Here is a 17,706-nt window from a genome sequence, read left to right as displayed (position 1 = left end):
TGACCCTTGCAAATGCTCATAGGTAGGAAATGATAGTATGTCAAGTAAGAGGAGTAGGTCTTCAATGCAGAGGTCCAATGTGAACAAGGTAGACTAGCCCAGAATAAGGTTTAGTGAACCAAAATATACCAAAGTATGGACTTTGAGCCAGAGAACCACTAAAGGTTTATGTATTTCTTTAGTTTTGTTTTTAACAGGAGCATTCGCAGAAGTGTGGAGGACGGAACACCTGATCAGGTTTAAGGCTTTTAGTCCCTTCTAAAACATAAGGCAAAGGTGGGAAGAAGGTTATCATAATAAGTATCATGAATCTTTTATATCTCATTACGAAAGAGCTCACTGAAATCTTCTCAGGGGACAGGTTTAGGTAAATAGCAAAGGAATACTGTGGCCTGAAAGAAAGGAAGGAGACTCCAGTAAAGGAGAAGAAAGGGGCCTGCTCTAAGCAAACTTCACAAACAGAATCATTGCTGGGGAAGTGACTTTCAGGCAACATAGAGCTTCCGGAATGCCTGACCTCTACCACTATTAACCTCAAGTGAACTCTCAGGAAAATCATTTTTCTGCCAGGGAAGGGATGGACTCTGCCCCAAAGATACCTCCTCAATTACCTATCTCTGGACTCTGTGCCACCTGCTGTTACCATGTCAGCCAGTGAAAAGAATGTTAAGTAGGCTGGCAGCCAACCCACCAGACCCAGCCTCCAACCATTTGCCACTTTGTTTTATTCAGAGAGAAGAGGGAACCATCAAGCACTGAGAGAGGAGACCTGGGCAGAAGCCAAACTCTGCAGCCAGGATTTACATATCCAACCCCCCTGAAAGAAAATTTAAAGTTAATTTTGGCAAAAACACATTTAGAATGACCCTAAAGAGTTAGAGAAAGGACTCTGGCATTGAAACGACACATTTTTAAAGCAAATTTAATAAAGAATGCAAAATATCCATGTCCCACTTCATTCAATACAGGAAGTATGTGCGACCATGATGGAAGAGGAAGGGACTGCCTTCCTGGCTGCCTGGAGAATGCAAGAATAGGCTTTCCCCTTGGACATCCTTCAGGCCATTGTGTAGAACCCTGGTCTCCAGCTTGGTAAAGGTGCAGTTCAAATCCTGAAGTTATTATAATGGCAGATGATGGTCCCTGGGACCCCAGAGAGGGGGAGCACCTCATGCCCCTTGGAAATAATATTTACTTTTAATTTTCACACATAGTCTTCAGCGGTCCTTTAATTTCCCTGATACAATATATACCATTACAGAAACCGGGACAACGACAGCAAAGGAGTATGGGATTCCTTCAGTATTACTCATTATTCATGAGTGGACAAATACTTAGGACAGCAGCTCTGCAGGAACAAGAAACCAGATCAAACAAAATGCAGAATTAAACTGGATATTTTTTTTAGTTGCTTTTACTTTGGAACCTTTGTGCCTCTTGACCCAAGAGTTAAGGTGCCCAAGGTGGAAAAGAACTCTTCCATTTCCTTCTGGAGAAGCTGATTTCTTTTCTCAGCATCCTCACGTGCCCGCTCTGAGTTTCTCAATCTTATTTCCAACATTGTGAATTTCTTCCTCTCTTGGTCTAAGTCTTCTTCTAATCGGGCCATCTGTTTCTTTAAGCCGGAACTGGCTTCCTCGATTCTTAAAACCAAGAGAAGAGACATGATTTTAGTCTTTGTCCCAATAGACCACAGAAGCAGTTTTGAATTCCTGGCTAAACCTGTTCTATTTGTGTTGGGGCTAGCTCACCGAAACATACTCTAAAGATGATGGAAAATTAAGCTCTGCCATTAATTCACTAACATTCTGTGGCTGTCTTGTGACCCTTTAGACATTCAGCAACAGACCCCAGTATCATAATTATTTGTTTACAAATTCATTTCCTCCCTGAAGTCAAGGACCCATCTGCTTCATTTTTGTAATTTCTACATATATAAAATGAATGTCCATAATCTGTTATCCAACAAATGCTTGAAAACCTTCCTGAAGGGGAAGGGGAAAACTCATTCCTTCTTAAGATGTCCCATTCCAAGAACAAGCCTAATCCCTTCTCTATATGACACTTCTTAAGACACTAAAAGACAGCTATTGTGTCTCACCCAAACCTTCTATTCTTCAGATTTAACATGCCCAGTTCTTTTATCTGATCTTCCAAGTGATCAATTTAAGGCTTTTCCTCATCGTAGTGGACCTCCTCTGGGAATTCTCCAGCTTAAACTTTCTTTAAACTGAGGTACCAAGAAACTCTATGGTCTGAATGAAGTCTTTAAAAGGCAGAATATAGTGAACATCACCTGGAAGTTATGACTCTCTTAATTTTGCTCAAGTTCCTATGAGTTCTTTGGCTATCACATCACACTGTTGCCTCTTAATGAAATTGCAATCTACTAAAAACTCCAGATCATTTTCAGACTAGTGACCCAGGGCTTAGCATAACACTTGGCACATAGTAGGTGTTTAAAAAACACTTGTTGGTCAAATGATGCTTAATCATACCTTTTCTATCTTGTAAAACTGACTTTTTTGGGTACTTATATTATGCTGGTTTTCAAAATGTTTTCCTCACGACAATCCTATGAAGCAGACAGTGCAAGAATTATCTCCATTTTACTGATGAGTAAACACCCCGAATAACAAAGTGTTTCAGCCAGGATTCCACAGCTAATAGATATTTGAAGTCTGATTCACACCCAACTCTCCTAATTCCAAGTCCAACATTATACCCACTACTCTATATTCTAAGTTTAAAGGAGAATCTAGTCCTGTTTGATCAGAGTTGGTGTGGACCTCAGAAGCCATCTAATTTAAACCATTCCCATTTCATCAAACTCATTGGGTGGTCCTTGAAGAGATAAAGAGAAATTCATGAAACTAGAAGGGATAGTTAGAGCCAAATAGGAAACTCATTCAGAGATTCTCCCTGGAAAGACAAAGGGGAAATCTATCAGGAGAATTTTAATCATCTGCCACATGACAATAAGAAACATCATTTCATGGGGCACTTGGTTGTGTCATCTTAGAGTGCTCGTGAAGAGCACATGCAAAAAAGGCCACCAAGGTAGATCATTGAAGACTTGTATATATGTATCAACATTTGTAGCAGAGGATAGAATAGAGGAATTCAACAAGCAGCCTCAGCTCCTCCAAATCAAATCAAAAACTTTTGGCACTTTGTGAAGATATATGAACATAAACAGAGATGAGGTGAGCAAAAAGTGGTTGCAAAATATGGTTCAGGTTTAAGAAATTAAGAAGGTCAAAAGTTTGTTGATAAAAAAGAAGCCTCATGCCTGCATTTCATGAATACTCTTTTAAAAAAGCAAACCAGAGGTGCTGGTAATCAATAATCACTATCACAAAAGTCAGATAAAAAATGATTACCAGTTTGCAAGACACATCAGAGTGGGCTGTGTTCAGATCATTGACCAGTCATAACAAAGGCCATTATCAATACCAAATTAGGAGAATAAAGATGAAAAGTCAATGTGTAGAAAATTCCAAATGACCAATTTAAACCAACTGTTGTTGCCCCTGAAATTTGAAAAATACATAGGAATAAAGGCATTGATTCTAAAGAATACTATTCACCAACATAAAGCTGATGCTATCCCAAGGACAACAAAAGAACCTAGAAACCACCTGAGTTCCCAAACCTTGCCACCTTGACCATCTTGCCAAGCAGAGACATATGGCCAAAGATCAGTCTGCTTTGGTCAGTTTAAGTTTTAAACAAGAGACCAAAAATACCATTTCACTATTTTCATCATTAAGGATGATGAATTACTACAGTTGGACTTAATACTTCAGTATCTCGGAAAGTAGAAAAGTTTCTAAAGAGCATGGCACTTGGTAAAAGTAGCTGGATTTGATGAAATATATTCAGAAGAAATCCATATTAGAAGCAAAAAAAACCTGAGATCAATATTCATCCTATCTCAATGAAGGACTTGAAAATGATGGGAAAAAATCACAATCCATTAATATTACCACGATTATTTTCTAGTGTCCACAAAATATTTATGAAAATGAATTAAATATACATTAGGATAGACTTGGAAAAAATATTAAAAGGAAGCAGGTAAGCTTTTACTGCTGATTACTACAAAAGAACATATCGCACAGTGTCACAGTTGATTCAGATATTTGGAAGATATAGGATTCAACTTGCTGATTTTAAAAATGCCTTTGATTTGGTAGAGGTTCCATTAAGGTTATCTCCAGAGCATAGGCTAAGATCATAAAACATTCCTTGATAGATTAATCCATGAAGAAAACTTTGTTCACTGACTTTCTGATCACTGTGAGATATTCCTATAGTTGCCTGTTTGTTTGTTTCAGTAGCAGTGTTTCTCTGCCAAGAAAACCCCAAAAGGGCTCACAAAGAGTTGGATGCGACTGATAAGTCTGCACAACAAAGATAATTGAAAGAATTATGACCTAAGCAGTTTGTGGCATTTTATCAATGATGCATGTGGTTTAAAAATCAAGGATGAATAGGAGGGAAAAAGACAGCATAAAATAAGAGTAAGAAAAAAACAGAAATAGTCTGAGTTTTGTATTACCAATGAAAGAGTAGAAGAATCAGAGGAATACCTACAGCTCATCAGGGAGACCACCAATGCAGGATTAAAGGTAAGACATCATTAAGAATTCCATAGTGAAAATGTGTAAAGGGGCTCGCCTCTGTTCCAATGGAGTCCTCACAGCAGAGCATATGCAGCACCACCACCATATCAGAGCAAGATATACGATCTATATACAGCTACATATATTTTATGTAGCATTATTACATAAACATATATAATACATAAATATATTTGAACATATAGGATCGACAGAGTCAGGTGATTTTTGATTCTGGCATGGTAGGTAATATTGAACAATATACAAGTTATTGAACAGGGGAAATGTAAGATCCTACTAATTTGATGGTAATGGAAATCATTTTAAGGCCAGCTTGTAGATTGGTACAGTAATTCTTATCATCAGATGTCAAGTGATTAGCGTTCCATGTGTAAATATCCTCTCTATCTGCCTTTCTACCTTTGAGGATCCATTACTTTGGTTCTTCTGCATTTCTATGAATGCTACCCTTAGGGGTTGGGTAATGAAAGCAGGGTACCATTCAATGGGGAAGAAAGTTGCAGAATATACCAAAGACAGCTCCCCTCCTCATTTACCTTGATTGCTGGAAACCATTCTACAGAACCTAGAAAGAGAGCAGCTATTATGGCACCCTAGATAATTCCATCATAAGAACAGGGAATTAGAATAATAGGACCGCAGGAAAGCCCCATCATTTTACAGAAGTGGTGTTGTGTTCCAGTAGAAGTCTGGATTTGGAGTTAGAAAATCCGGGGTCATATCCCATCTCTAACAAGTATGACCTGTGTGGCTTTGGGCAATTTACTAACCTCTCTGGGCCTCAGTTTACTCATCTGTAAAAATAGAGATTTATTGAGAAGCTTTTTGCTCTCTAGATCTCTGACCTTATCTCTCAAAGGTCACAAGGAATAACATTAAATCTAGAATTTAGTTCCATTTCCTCTGGCATGCCATGATGAGCTTGCAGGGGCTGGGAGAGGCACTCTTTAATTTTTAAAGCAATGATTCCTTTCTTTTGTGTTCTGGGCCAAGGGACACCAGTTCATTTTCAGGGCAACTTTACCAAAGTCGTTTCTCCTTTCCAATTGCTGTTCTGCTTCCTTATCACCAGGTGATCAGAACACAACAATCACTTCGTGTTTTCCTAGTCATTCCCAGGTCTGTTCTCTTCTAAGCCTGAACAATTTCTCTGGGCCTGGAGACCAAGATCTTCCTATAGCTGCAACTATTTCCTGCATACATACCAATTACCTGTAGACATATACCCATGATATGTACAGTCCTCCCTACCACACACCTAAGATTCAGGTATGAACTTGAAGCACCTCATAATCATTACTAATTTCTGGCTCATTCACCCTTCTTCTTAGATGTTGTTTTACAATTTAATAATAATACTATTTAGCACTTTTCTTGCCTTTTAACTAGGCTACTTTATTATCTCATAAACCTCACTTCACACTACCTTAAGAGCAAATTGGGCAAGGGTTATTATTCTCCATTTAACTAATGGAGAAACTGAGTCATGGACAGGTGAAGCAGCTTGCTCAAAGTATGTACCAGTAAATACTTGGCAGAGCTCAGAGAGCTGTTAATGCTAGAGTGGTAGCCCTGCAGAATTAGGGCTGGCACCGTAGCATTTGTTTCGCTGTGCAAAGACCAGCCAATGTTTTGGGGGTGCGGCCAAGAGTCCTTAGACCTAACGCCAAGTTTTCCACTGAATTTCCTCACCAACAGTGACACATACTCCCTGAGGAGAGATGACAGCTGGATTATATCTATGTGGAGAGAGAAGGAAGGGTAAGTCTGGCCTGTGTATGCATGCGACATGAAGTCTACTCCATAGTTTTAATCTGTCACTCATCCCTGTCCCAAATGTCAAGTTAGCACTTTAAGATTTTCAGATTACATACTGTAACTTATTCAACATGTAAAGGACTGCTTGCCATCTGGGGGAGGGAGTGGAGGGAGGGAGGGGGAAAATCGGAACAGAAGTGAATGCAAGGGATAATGCTGTAAAAAATTACCCTGGCATGGGTTCTGTCAATAAAAAGTTATTTTAAAAAAATCTAAAAAAAAAAAAAAGATCTTCAGATCATGTTTTCTAGATTCACCCCCTTAAAGGAAAGGTTCTGTCCAGATGTGAGATGCAATTAGATCCTTTTATCTGTGTAAGCTAGGGGAAGGGGAAATTAAAAGATCAAGGGTGAAGCATGACACTGTGAAGAACACAAAGAAACCACCCTTCTTTTCACCACTCCTTGATAATTCTTCCTTCTACCTGGTCTTTGGAAGCATAAATCCCTTCCTGGAATAAACAGCTACTCTGACCATTGGCAAACTAAATTTTCAGGCGCTTCCTAATGGGGACTATAGAGCTCAGATCATGTTTATATATGTTATGCTGTATTGTAGCAGTAATAAATGATACTATTACTTTCTACATAGTTTTGTATCTCCCACTCGGAAAATATATACTGTATCGAACCGTCACTACTCCACTTTAGTTACCTTGTGTCACAAAGATTCGGTTCATTTTTTTCTATGGTTGGAGCAGAATCAGTCTTGTTCACCTAATTCTTTGGTCCTAATTTGGGTCCTAAATGACCCATGGATACCACAGGTTATCTGTTTGTGATAATCACTAAAAACACCTTAGTATGACACATGAAGTGACTGGGGTGGAGGGAGGTTGTCATTTGCCTGAGATCACAGAATTGGATCTGGACTTAGCTGGCTCTCGATCCCACATTTCTTTTCCTCTAGTTCTTTGCCCATGTGGTCCTCTCTGCCCAGGGTCGATGGTCACTGCTGGGGAACTTTTCAAATGAAAGCACTTTTACTGTCTTTGACACTTGTCAGGTAATTAATTTGACAATGTCTATTAATGTGCCACTTAAACTTACCTAACAATTATACCCTCTGTGCTCCTAATATACATCCCTTTATTTCCCTTTCTGCTGTTCCCTATGTATCTGTGCTTCTAATATATGCCCCAAATAAGCCCTGAGCTTTTCCTTTCTGCTGTTCCCTATGTATCCATGCTCCTAATAATATATGCCCCAAATAAGCCCTGCATCCCTTTCTTTCCCTTTCTGCTATTCCCTAAGTACAATATATTCTTCTTTATCCTCTTCTGTTGAATTCTCATGTTATTTTTTAAAGCCTAATTAAGATGTCACCTCATCCATAAAACCACCTTTGATCCTCTGGTTAATATTTAAGAATTTTGAACCTCACATAGTATTTTGCTTCCTAAGGAAAGGCACAGTAGATGCTAAATAAATGCTTACTAACTTTTGACTTTTCATTTCTGTTAAGAATGGTCTTGTTCTTTCCCAAGCCCATTCTAATATGCTTTGGATCTCTACTGACCACTTTTATTATACCTTTCAGAACATTTATGGTCTTCTTAACAAATTCCCTACGTTCAGACTTTTCTGCCCATACTCTTCTCATCTTCTTGCTCCAACTTAATCCTGGCATTTTGGGAACCCTTTCTATTGGTGGCTTTCCTTCCACAATCCTTGACTTATGGGGTCAAGATTTGGCTTATTTCTTGCTCTCTGCTTGTTTCTGCCAGACTTTCCACTTCCACCATCACTCAATAATCCTTCTTTGAACAAAATTCAGGTAATTTATCTACATCAGGGCTTTTTCCACACGTGATCCCTTTTTGCCCAAGAAATTTTTATATAACCCCATATTTGTAGGTATAAAATCAAACATTTACTGATAAATCATAATTTGCCAACCCTCACATTCAATTATGTAACCTTAATGAGGTTGTGACACACAGTTTAAGAAGCTTTGTTCTACACGCTTTCCTTGTCTTATATTGCCATCATGTACAATATCCAATTTCCCCAGTAACTTTAGCACATGGATCAGCTTTTTACTTTCTACTCTTCCTGCCATCATCCTTTCAAAGGATGTTGATAATGTTGGCCTCTAAATTTCTAAAACTCCTCAAACCCCAAAATACTTTTTTCTTCTCTGATTTTAGTCACACAACTACATGGTCACAGTTTAGACTGTACAACTTCAAAGATTCTGAACTTTGAAATGATACTCTCCCACCACAATCTTCCAGCTTTTCTCTCAATCACTCTAAACCAGATCTTTGCTTTCACTGTGATTTCTTGATCCTTGACTTTCTTATTCTCCCAGTTACTCTGAATCATTATGAAATGACATACCTTCATAATCAGCCTTCACTTTATTAGTTAATGACATATCTTCTTAACCAGCCTTGACTTTATTGGTTCACTTTAATAATTCATTGGCCATCCCTCTAAGCCTTTTTATCACTGGATCTACTAATCTTCAATCTTGAGCAATCCTCAACACCTGGTTTTTTGGTTTCTGCTCCTGGGCTGTTGAGAACCACCAGGGAAATTATTTAAAACAAACTGATTTCAAACATTATAAATTTATAGTGCTTAACTTCAGCTGGCTTCTTAGTGCTTCTGAGAAATCCTTCTACTTTATTCTTAATAACTCCTTACCTCATTTCCCACAGCTGTTGTTCCAAACCTTTTCATCTCTCTCATCAAGTCCCCAACTACCCTCCCACCTCTGCATTTATTGCAGATGACTTAGCCTCTCATTTCACTAAAAATTTGTCAGAATCATTGCTTATTGTCTCCTTCCCTCTTTTATTAGAGGAAGAAGTATTTCTATTCTTTATTAACAAGGATCCCTTTACGTGGGGCCTTTGATCCCATTTCTTGCAAACACAAGTCAAAAGAAAGGATCCAGGAGGAGGAGATGGTCAACAATATCAAATTGTGCAGAGGTTAAGGAGGATAAAACTTTTTTTTTTTTTTAAGACTACTACATTTGGTGATCAAGAAGTCATTTTAAATAAAATAAATGGTGAGGAGTCAGATTACAAAGGGTTGGGGGGAAGAGAGGGTCATAAAAATAACTTTTTTAAGTTGTTTAGCCACAAAAGAGAATGATAGGTTAACTAGATAGGGCAAGCAAGGTCAAGGAAAGTGAGGTTTTTAGAATGGGAACTATGAGCATGTTTCTAAGGCAGATGGGAAGGAACCATTAAAGAGGAAGAGCTAGAATGAGAGAAAAGAGATGATTGATGGCTTTGATAGTACTGACCCCATCTCCTTCTCTCTTCCTGGATATTCTCTTCTACATTGGTTTCTGAGATTACACATTTTCCTGTTTCTTCTACCTCTCTAATTGGTGAAAGTGTCTTTTCTGCTGAGTCTTCCCCAACATTCTGTCCTAGACCCTTTCCTTTTCTTTCACACTTTTTTCTGACATCACCTAACATCTGTTCACAGGCAATGAATATCTGTTCTTTATCTCTATTACTGATTTTCTTGAGATGTATCTTATATTTCCAACTGTCAAGAAGAGTCCTGAATGTATCACTAACAACTCATACAACATCTTCAAAAGAATAATCTACATGATGTAGTAGAGAATAAGGGACTTAGGGAATCATTAAGATTTTAATTGAATCTTCTGACACTTATTAATTGTAGATCCCTAAGCAAGTCAACTAACCTCTCTCTGCTTTAGTTTCCTCCTCTGTAAAATAAGAATACTGGGCACAAGGGCCTATAAGATTTCTTCCAGTTATAAATCTGTGATCCTATATCAAAAATATTTTTTAAAAAACATTCTCAAATAGTATTCTCCCACCTGATTTAATATCTGTCAACACAGCATCATTTATCTGATCTCCCATGAATGCAACTTTGACACAATTATCAAACACTTTTCAGAGTCAATCAGTTACCAGTCCTATTACTTCTATCTGCCTCCATGATCTCTCTAGAGACTTCCCCTCTATTGTTCATTGTTTCTATCTCAGGAGAGACCTCTCAGGATTCAGAGGTCAATATTCATGAGGAAACTATTGGGAAAAAGGTTAGAGTAATTCTTATTTTTCTTGGAAATCAACATCAAAACCATTCCTCTCCTTCAAAAGAAAATCTGATTCTCTCCTAGAATTTAAGGTTCTATAAATTTTCCTCTACTAATCATTTTCCCATCTTAGTTTTCAGCCCTAATAATGTCCTATGTTTCTTTGACTCATTAAATTACTGAATGGAATTCAAGATGGCAACCAATCGCTTCCTAATGTCTGTTTTTAAAAAATTCTCTATTATGATAATAATAAAAATAAAAAATAAAATTACTCTGAACAAGTCATGTAGCTAAGGATTCCCAAAAAAAGTTGTGGAAAAGGAGCTGATCTGCCCTGATAGTAGGATAATTACCCATTATCAATGAAATACTGACATCATCACCACCACTGCTTAGACTTTTACAGCTGTTATAATTCCTAAAACAGTTTTTTCATGACACCTCCGTAAGGGCAGCAGGCAGAAGTTATTACCTCCACTTTACAACCGAGGAAACCGAAGTGAAGTGACTTGGTTATGAAGCTAAAGTCCAAAAATCAACAGCCATTTATAAAGTACCTATTATATGCTAGGCACAGTGCTACAAAAACTAAGACTTGAACCCTATTCTTTTGATGATCTCTGTAAGAAACCCTAAGATACATCTCTAGCCATGAAGAATACCTTCCATCACACATCTCCTACAAAGAGACCCTAGAGTATCACCCTTCTCCATACTGTGCCAGTCTGCTTAGCATCCCCAGGAAGCTGAGATCTCTGCTGGGCAGATTCCCATGCACTATTGCCACAGTGACTCAGAATAATGAGGTTGGAAAGAACTTGGACCAGAGAGAGATCACTCCTTTTCCACTGGGAAGAACTATATTTAAGCTAGCCCAGACATGAGGATCTATCCAGAAAAGACAGTCCCCAGCCCCCACACTTCTAGAAATCCCCTTTAGGCACCAAAGAACATGAGACGGATGTTTTTATGATGATTTCAGAGTTCTGAGTTCTCAGATCAAAGGTATTCTAATAAACAAAAGCTATTATTCATTTAGCATTCATTCAGAAACTTATTCACTGAGCTGGGTCTACCATATGAAAGCATAATGCTAGGGGTGGATAGCTGCCTATACAAATCACATGTGAACCTAACTTTTTTCCTTATAATACACACCAGGAAAAACTCTTGAAGTGCGACTTCACTGGGTTTTTCTGTCCTGAGAATCTTTCCCCCTGGAAAATGAATGAACTTCTATATTTAGGGACCAGCTACATGAAACACGGTAGGAGGGAAGGGGGTTATACTAGTGAGAGGACCTGGAACCTTCCTAGGTTGAAGCAAATGTTCTACAACAACTTTCTGTTGTGCGCAAGGACCCCAAAGCAACAAGACTTTATACATCCAATGATCAGAATCCACCTGCCTGTGCTGGAAATATTCAAGGTTCACTAATCTTAAGATTGTCATGATCTGTACCAAAATGGCTCCCTGAAGCCAGGCTCAAAGTGACAGCATCACGAGCATCCCAAGGCTCATAGGGGAACATTTACCTTCTCAAACTAGTCTCATATTCAGTTTTTTGTTTGCTTAGTTCTGCCTTGAGCTCTGTGACCAAGCTCTGCAGGGCATGAGAACACTGCACTGAGTCCCTGGACATGGTGTTAAAATTGTTCCCCTCGCTGCTGCTGCCGTTCAGGGTGCTGACGCAGACGGCCAGCCTCTCAGTACTGTCCCCCAGTTCTGTCAGTTTGATATCATTGCTGGAAGCCGGGGAGCCTTGGGGTGGCCATTCGAAGCGGGCCGAGTTGCAGGGTGAAGAGCCGCTGGCGTAGCAGACTGGGCAGTTGTTGACTGAGTCTACCACAGAGATCTCGCAGGAAGAGGTGGACCAGGCCATGCTGGCCACACTGTGGGCACTCGTGGAAGGACTTCCTGAAGGGACGTTGTCATAGGTGGAGAGTCTCTGCGGTAAGTTGGAGTCTTTGGCCCTGTCGCCGGAGGAGGTCCGACGGTGACCTCGAAGGGAGGACAGCCCATTCATGAGCCAGTTTCCACTGCTGGGAAGGGTATTGATGTCCAAGGAAGAGCTGACTAGCTTAGGGCTCCCCGACTTGGCCCCCGATTGCCGGAAGGAGTACTTCCAGTTGGGCAAAGTTTGGACCTTCTTACTGGGACTGGTGGCGGCTTTGTTAGGGCAAATCTGGGTACGCCGACTGATCCGCTCTTGAGTAGGCTTGGGAAGGGTCCCCACCGTGGCACTGTCCAGGGAACTGGTCCTCTTAGAAGGTCCATCAGTGAGACCGGGAGAGTTGGTCTCTTTCCAGCCTTCCTCCACATGCTCCTCCAAGATCCATTCTGCTGCGCTACGTGGAGGGGCAGATTTGACTTCTGGCTTTTGGGCTGGGGTATCACTGGGGACATCATCGGAAACATCGCTGTGGGCAGCACTGAAGAGCTGGCTGTGCTTGCTAATCAGGATTGTCATGAGATGCTGCACAAGAGATGTACCTGGGAGGAAGCAGAGGGAGATTGTGAGGGCTTGAGGTTCCCGCCATGATGCAGAAGAACTTGCTGGTCCACCCCCATAGAAATGGCAGGCAGAATGCAAACTAGAAAAACTGGACACATACTTGGGAATTTCCACTCTGGAAAGAGTTATACATGTATATTTGTATTTATGTATATATACATATATCTGCATTTATGTGTATATATACACATATTAAATATACCTATATTTATGTATATATTTATTGTGTTTATATATACATGTTAAATATACATATTATATTTTTGTTCATATGCATGTATTTTTGTATGTACACTTAATATATACATATACAAAAAATGATACACACATATAGTTTTACAATATTAAAAGTAAATGGAACTAAGCCTTTGTTGACACTCACACACATAACACATTCTTAAAAATAAACATCTCCAAATCCACATTTCCTAGACAATACCACCATGAATGTTCTGCTGGCAAGCCAAAGTCAACCTATCCAATATATAGATAATTGGTGGTACAACAGCTGGCAGAGTACTGGACTTAAAGTCAGCAAGTTCAACTCCTGCCTTAGTTACTAGTTAGTTATATAACTTCCCTACCTCAGTGTCATCCTCTGTAAAAGGAAGGAGTTGGACATAATGGTCTCTCATTTCCTCTTAACCCCAAATCTCTAAGGAAGCTAGTGGAACAATAGAGAGAGCTCAGAAAAGACCCAAGCTCAAATCCAGCCTTGGAACTTACTAGATGTGTGAACCTGTCTCAGTTTCCTGAATCATAAAATGTGGATAATAATAGCATCTATCTCCCAGGATTGTTGGAAGGATCAAATAAGATAGCATCTATAAAAAGGAGTTAGCACAGGGCCTGGTACATAATGAATGCTTAATAAGTGCTTATTCTCCTTCCTTTCCCTATGGCCAAGCTTACTATGGGAAATATTCAAAAGTTCTCTAAATCTGTATGTTGGAGTGCCATGTAACTGCTCTGTAAATGTTTGTATTTATCCATTCATCCAGCCCCGTAGCCAACTAGGATAGTAACAATTAAGTATGAATGATACTTTGATTATCTGTCTTGCAAGGTTCTTAATTCTGAAACTGCTTTGTAAACTTTAAAGTATGATACACACTTAAACTCTTAATATTATTATTTTAACCAGACTTGTAATTTAATCAATGTAGAGTTTCAGTGAAGAACTTTCCTCTAGCCATTCAGATCAACACTTGCTCTGGAAATTCTGTTCTTAGAACACAGCTAGGAGGCACTGAGAGAGATTATGGGGAGTGCCAGGCTCTGAACCCATACTTCTTCCTGATACTGGAGCCCGTGGTTTATCCACTATGGCAGAGGTCAGCAAACTGTGGCCCATGGGACCCAATCTGGTCTGCCTCCTGTTTTGGCATGGCCTGCATGCTGAGAATGGTTTTTACCTTTGCTGGCTGGCTATTTTTGCACTGTCCAGGACTACTCAACTCGAGCTGCACAAAGCCAAGCTTTGGGTTAAATTTGGTTCCTTTCCCTCTCCCCATTGCTGGACAATAGTCATCTATACCACTTCACCATGGTATGTTGCTTTTTTGTTGTTATGGATGTATATTTTTTATATGTAAATATAATTATCACTATAGTAATGGAGAAATTCCCAAAGGTTTGAAATTAAAGATAAAAAAGATGTTTGGTTCATATCATCTCAAACCCTGGGCAATACGTAAATATCTAACCTTACTTTCAGATGCATAATGGGATCTAATTTTAGATTCAAAATTCTTTCAATTTAATTAAATGATACATAAAAAAGGCTGAAAGTTTGTTTGCTGGTTTTGATGAGGTCTCCCTTTGAAAAAAAAACTATATCCTGAATGAGATTTCTTAGTTATTCTCCAGTTTTTCCATCACACACAGATGTGTGTGTATTAGGCTCTCTACACAGCTGTAACTAAGTGTAGTAACTCAACATGACACACGTACTTTTTTTGTTGTGGATGAAAATAAAATTTATCCTTTAAGTGTGTAGGTTATTGGAACCATCTCTGAAACTTACTGTATTGGTAGTGAGTTGTCCTGGGGAATTGAGGGGTATGGTAACCTTTTTCCAAGTCACACCATGAGTATAAATCTGAGCTGTATAAATGCAGACCTTCCTGAACCTGAGGTCAGCATTCTACTTAAGAAGGCTGCTTCTTAACCTCTCAATTACTGCTTAGCAAAAAGAATTAGTGATCTGGGGTGAGCTGCGGCCCTTCCTTGGTGTGGCTCTGGTCTCATGCCAGTCTTTCTATTTTTGGTCATAACGTACTTGGCAGTAGGGTCTTTGACGCTTCCCATGGGGTCTCCACCACTTCTTTCCTACCTCTCAAAGAGAGGGTATATTTTATGCAGTTTGCACAATGAGCAGTTTGTGGTTCTTTCCCTGGGTGCAAAAAGTCCTAGTTAGGGCTCTGCGAATCTACCTTATAAATGCCCAGAGCACCTAGAAAGCTTAAATGGTGTGCCAAACTGGGCTCTTTGTGTTCGTATCAGAGTTAGGGATTACATGAAACTGACAGTTGTACTTATAGGTCTGTTTTGGTAGAGATAGTGCTTCGATCCATATGCAGAGCAATGAAATCATGCGCTTAGTACAAAAAAAACGATGAGAGCATGTGTGTGTAAATATGTGAGTATACATACACATGTATATGCGTACACACGAATATATTGCATAAATGTATGTATATATTACACACATGTATAGCATATGTTATATTTATATACACAAATAAGCATATATCATAAATATGTGTAGGTGAACTACACATATATATATATACTATGTCACATTTCCATATACACAAACATACAAGCACATATCACAAGTGTATCGTACCTGTGTGTGTATAATCTACATGTTTGTTGTATAGATCGCCTCTTGGGAGCTCAAGGTATAAAGACCACCATATTTGCAATTTCCCAATCTTCCTTCTCTTCAGTCACTATCTGTGCTGCCCCAACACCCACGCCATTGCCAAGATCTACCAATTTTGCTTTGCAACATCTCTCAAATACGATCCTCTGATAAATCCACAACCTTGGTACTCCCTTGTCACCTTATCCCTGGACTCTGTTAGCTGGTCAGCCTGCCACCAATCTCTTTTTACTCCAATCTATTCTCCATTAAGTCACCAAAGTGATTTTACTCAAGTGCTGGTCCAGTCACATCACTCTGTTACTCAATAAATTCCTGTGGCTCCCTATCACCTTTAAGATCAAATCAAAACCCTCCCTAACATAGGGTTACCTTTTCAGTCTTTCTTTTTATACCTTATGTTTTCCCACCTACATACTCTTTGTCAAGGGTCATGGGCCTCCTTGCTGATCCAGAAACAAGACAGAGAGAGAAGTATCTATCTGGGCATTTTCTCTGGCATCCCTTATGACTAGAAAGGTCTCCTGGTTTCTTTCAAGTCCTAGTCAAAATCCTACCTTCTAAAGGAAAGTTTTCCTACAATCTTCTTAATTCTCGTGCCTTCCTTCTGTTAATTATTTTCCTATTAATCCTATACATAGCATGTTTGTACATATTTGCTAACTTATGTCTCTTCCATGAGACTGTGAGCTCCTTAAGGCCAGGAAATGTCTTTTGCCTTTTTCTCTACAGAGCTTAGCATAGTGTCTAGCATACACTAGGCACTTAACAAATGTTTATTGGCTGACTGTACTTTTTGATGGGTCCAAACCTAGTTCTCTATGGATTGTCTGAGCTGGGGCTGACAGATATGGATCCTGGTCCTCTCTTCTCACCCACCTTGTACTTAACAAAATGATTTAAACCCTTTTACATTTTTAAAATGAGTCATGTCCCAGAACTGGACCCTTCCCCTAGGGTGGATATGGTAAGACATGGTTTTATAATATAATCACAAATAAAAATTCATGGAACTACATCAAAACCAACAGTCTAACTGTTCCTCCCAGCCCTAAGCCTTGCAATCATGAAGTCTATTCATTCACAATCAATCCCCTCTGCATCCAGGCCCTATGCCCTTCTTAATTTGGCTGAAGTTTTAGCTGCTCAAAAGATGGAGTAGAGGTGAAGAAGGGTTCAGGATTCAAACATTGTGGTCTTTGAGGTTAACTGGTTCAATCTTATTCTACAGATGATGGAAACAGACTTCTTGAAGACTTGTCCAATGGCAAAACTAGAACTAGAATTTGTGTGAGGAGCCTTGATGCTTGGTCACAGGAACATCTATTTAGAGCTGGAAGAATTCTTAGGAATCACATAGCCTAACTTCATTTTGGAAAAAGTTAAGAAACTTTATTTTGGTTCACAAATTTAGTTCTTGGCAGAGCTGGGAACAACCCAGGCAGGCCTCCTGACTTCCAGATAAGAGCTGTTTTCATTACTCTACTAGCTGCAAGACCCTGAGCAAATTATTTATCTGTTTGCCTCATTTCCTCATCTGTAAAATGAGCTGGAGAAGGAAGTGACAAGCCACTCCAGTCTCTTTGCTAAGAAAACTCCAAATGGGGTCATGAAGAGTGGGACATGATTTAAACAACTGAACAATAACAACATACTCTCCCCTACCTGTTAGACGGGGAGAAGGTGCAACTTGGTGCCTCAGTGGAGAGGGTGCTCAGTCTGGAATCAGGAAAATTCATCTTTGTGAGTTCAAATCTGTGCTCAGAAACTTAATGTGTGACTCTGGGTAAGTCATT

General features: G+C 39.4%; 1 protein-coding gene across 7 annotated transcripts in view; it reads right to left on the bottom strand.

Annotated features, from left to right (window-relative positions):
• Positions 1 to 906: 906 nt before the first annotated feature.
• Positions 907 to 17,706, bottom strand: part of ARHGAP22 (Rho GTPase activating protein 22) — a 402,535-nt gene continuing 385,735 nt past the window's right edge. For all 7 annotated transcript variants that reach the window (XM_051981883.1, XM_051981885.1, XM_051981884.1 and 4 more), the window contains 2 exons: positions 12,041 to 12,998; positions 907 to 1,643 (listed from right to left, as the gene is read on the bottom strand). In XM_051981883.1, the coding sequence (XP_051837843.1) occupies positions 1,415 to 1,643; positions 12,041 to 12,998 (1,187 nt within the window). In that variant the 3' untranslated portion in view covers positions 907 to 1,414. The remainder of the gene's footprint in view (positions 1,644 to 12,040; positions 12,999 to 17,706) is intronic.

This window comes from Antechinus flavipes, chromosome 2 (genome assembly GCF_016432865.1).
Source record: "Antechinus flavipes isolate AdamAnt ecotype Samford, QLD, Australia chromosome 2, AdamAnt_v2, whole genome shotgun sequence".
NCBI classification, from domain to species: Eukaryota; Metazoa; Chordata; class Mammalia; order Dasyuromorphia; family Dasyuridae; genus Antechinus; species Antechinus flavipes.
Note: the sequence above shows the minus strand (reverse complement) of the source record. Positions and strands in the feature narration are given on the sequence as shown.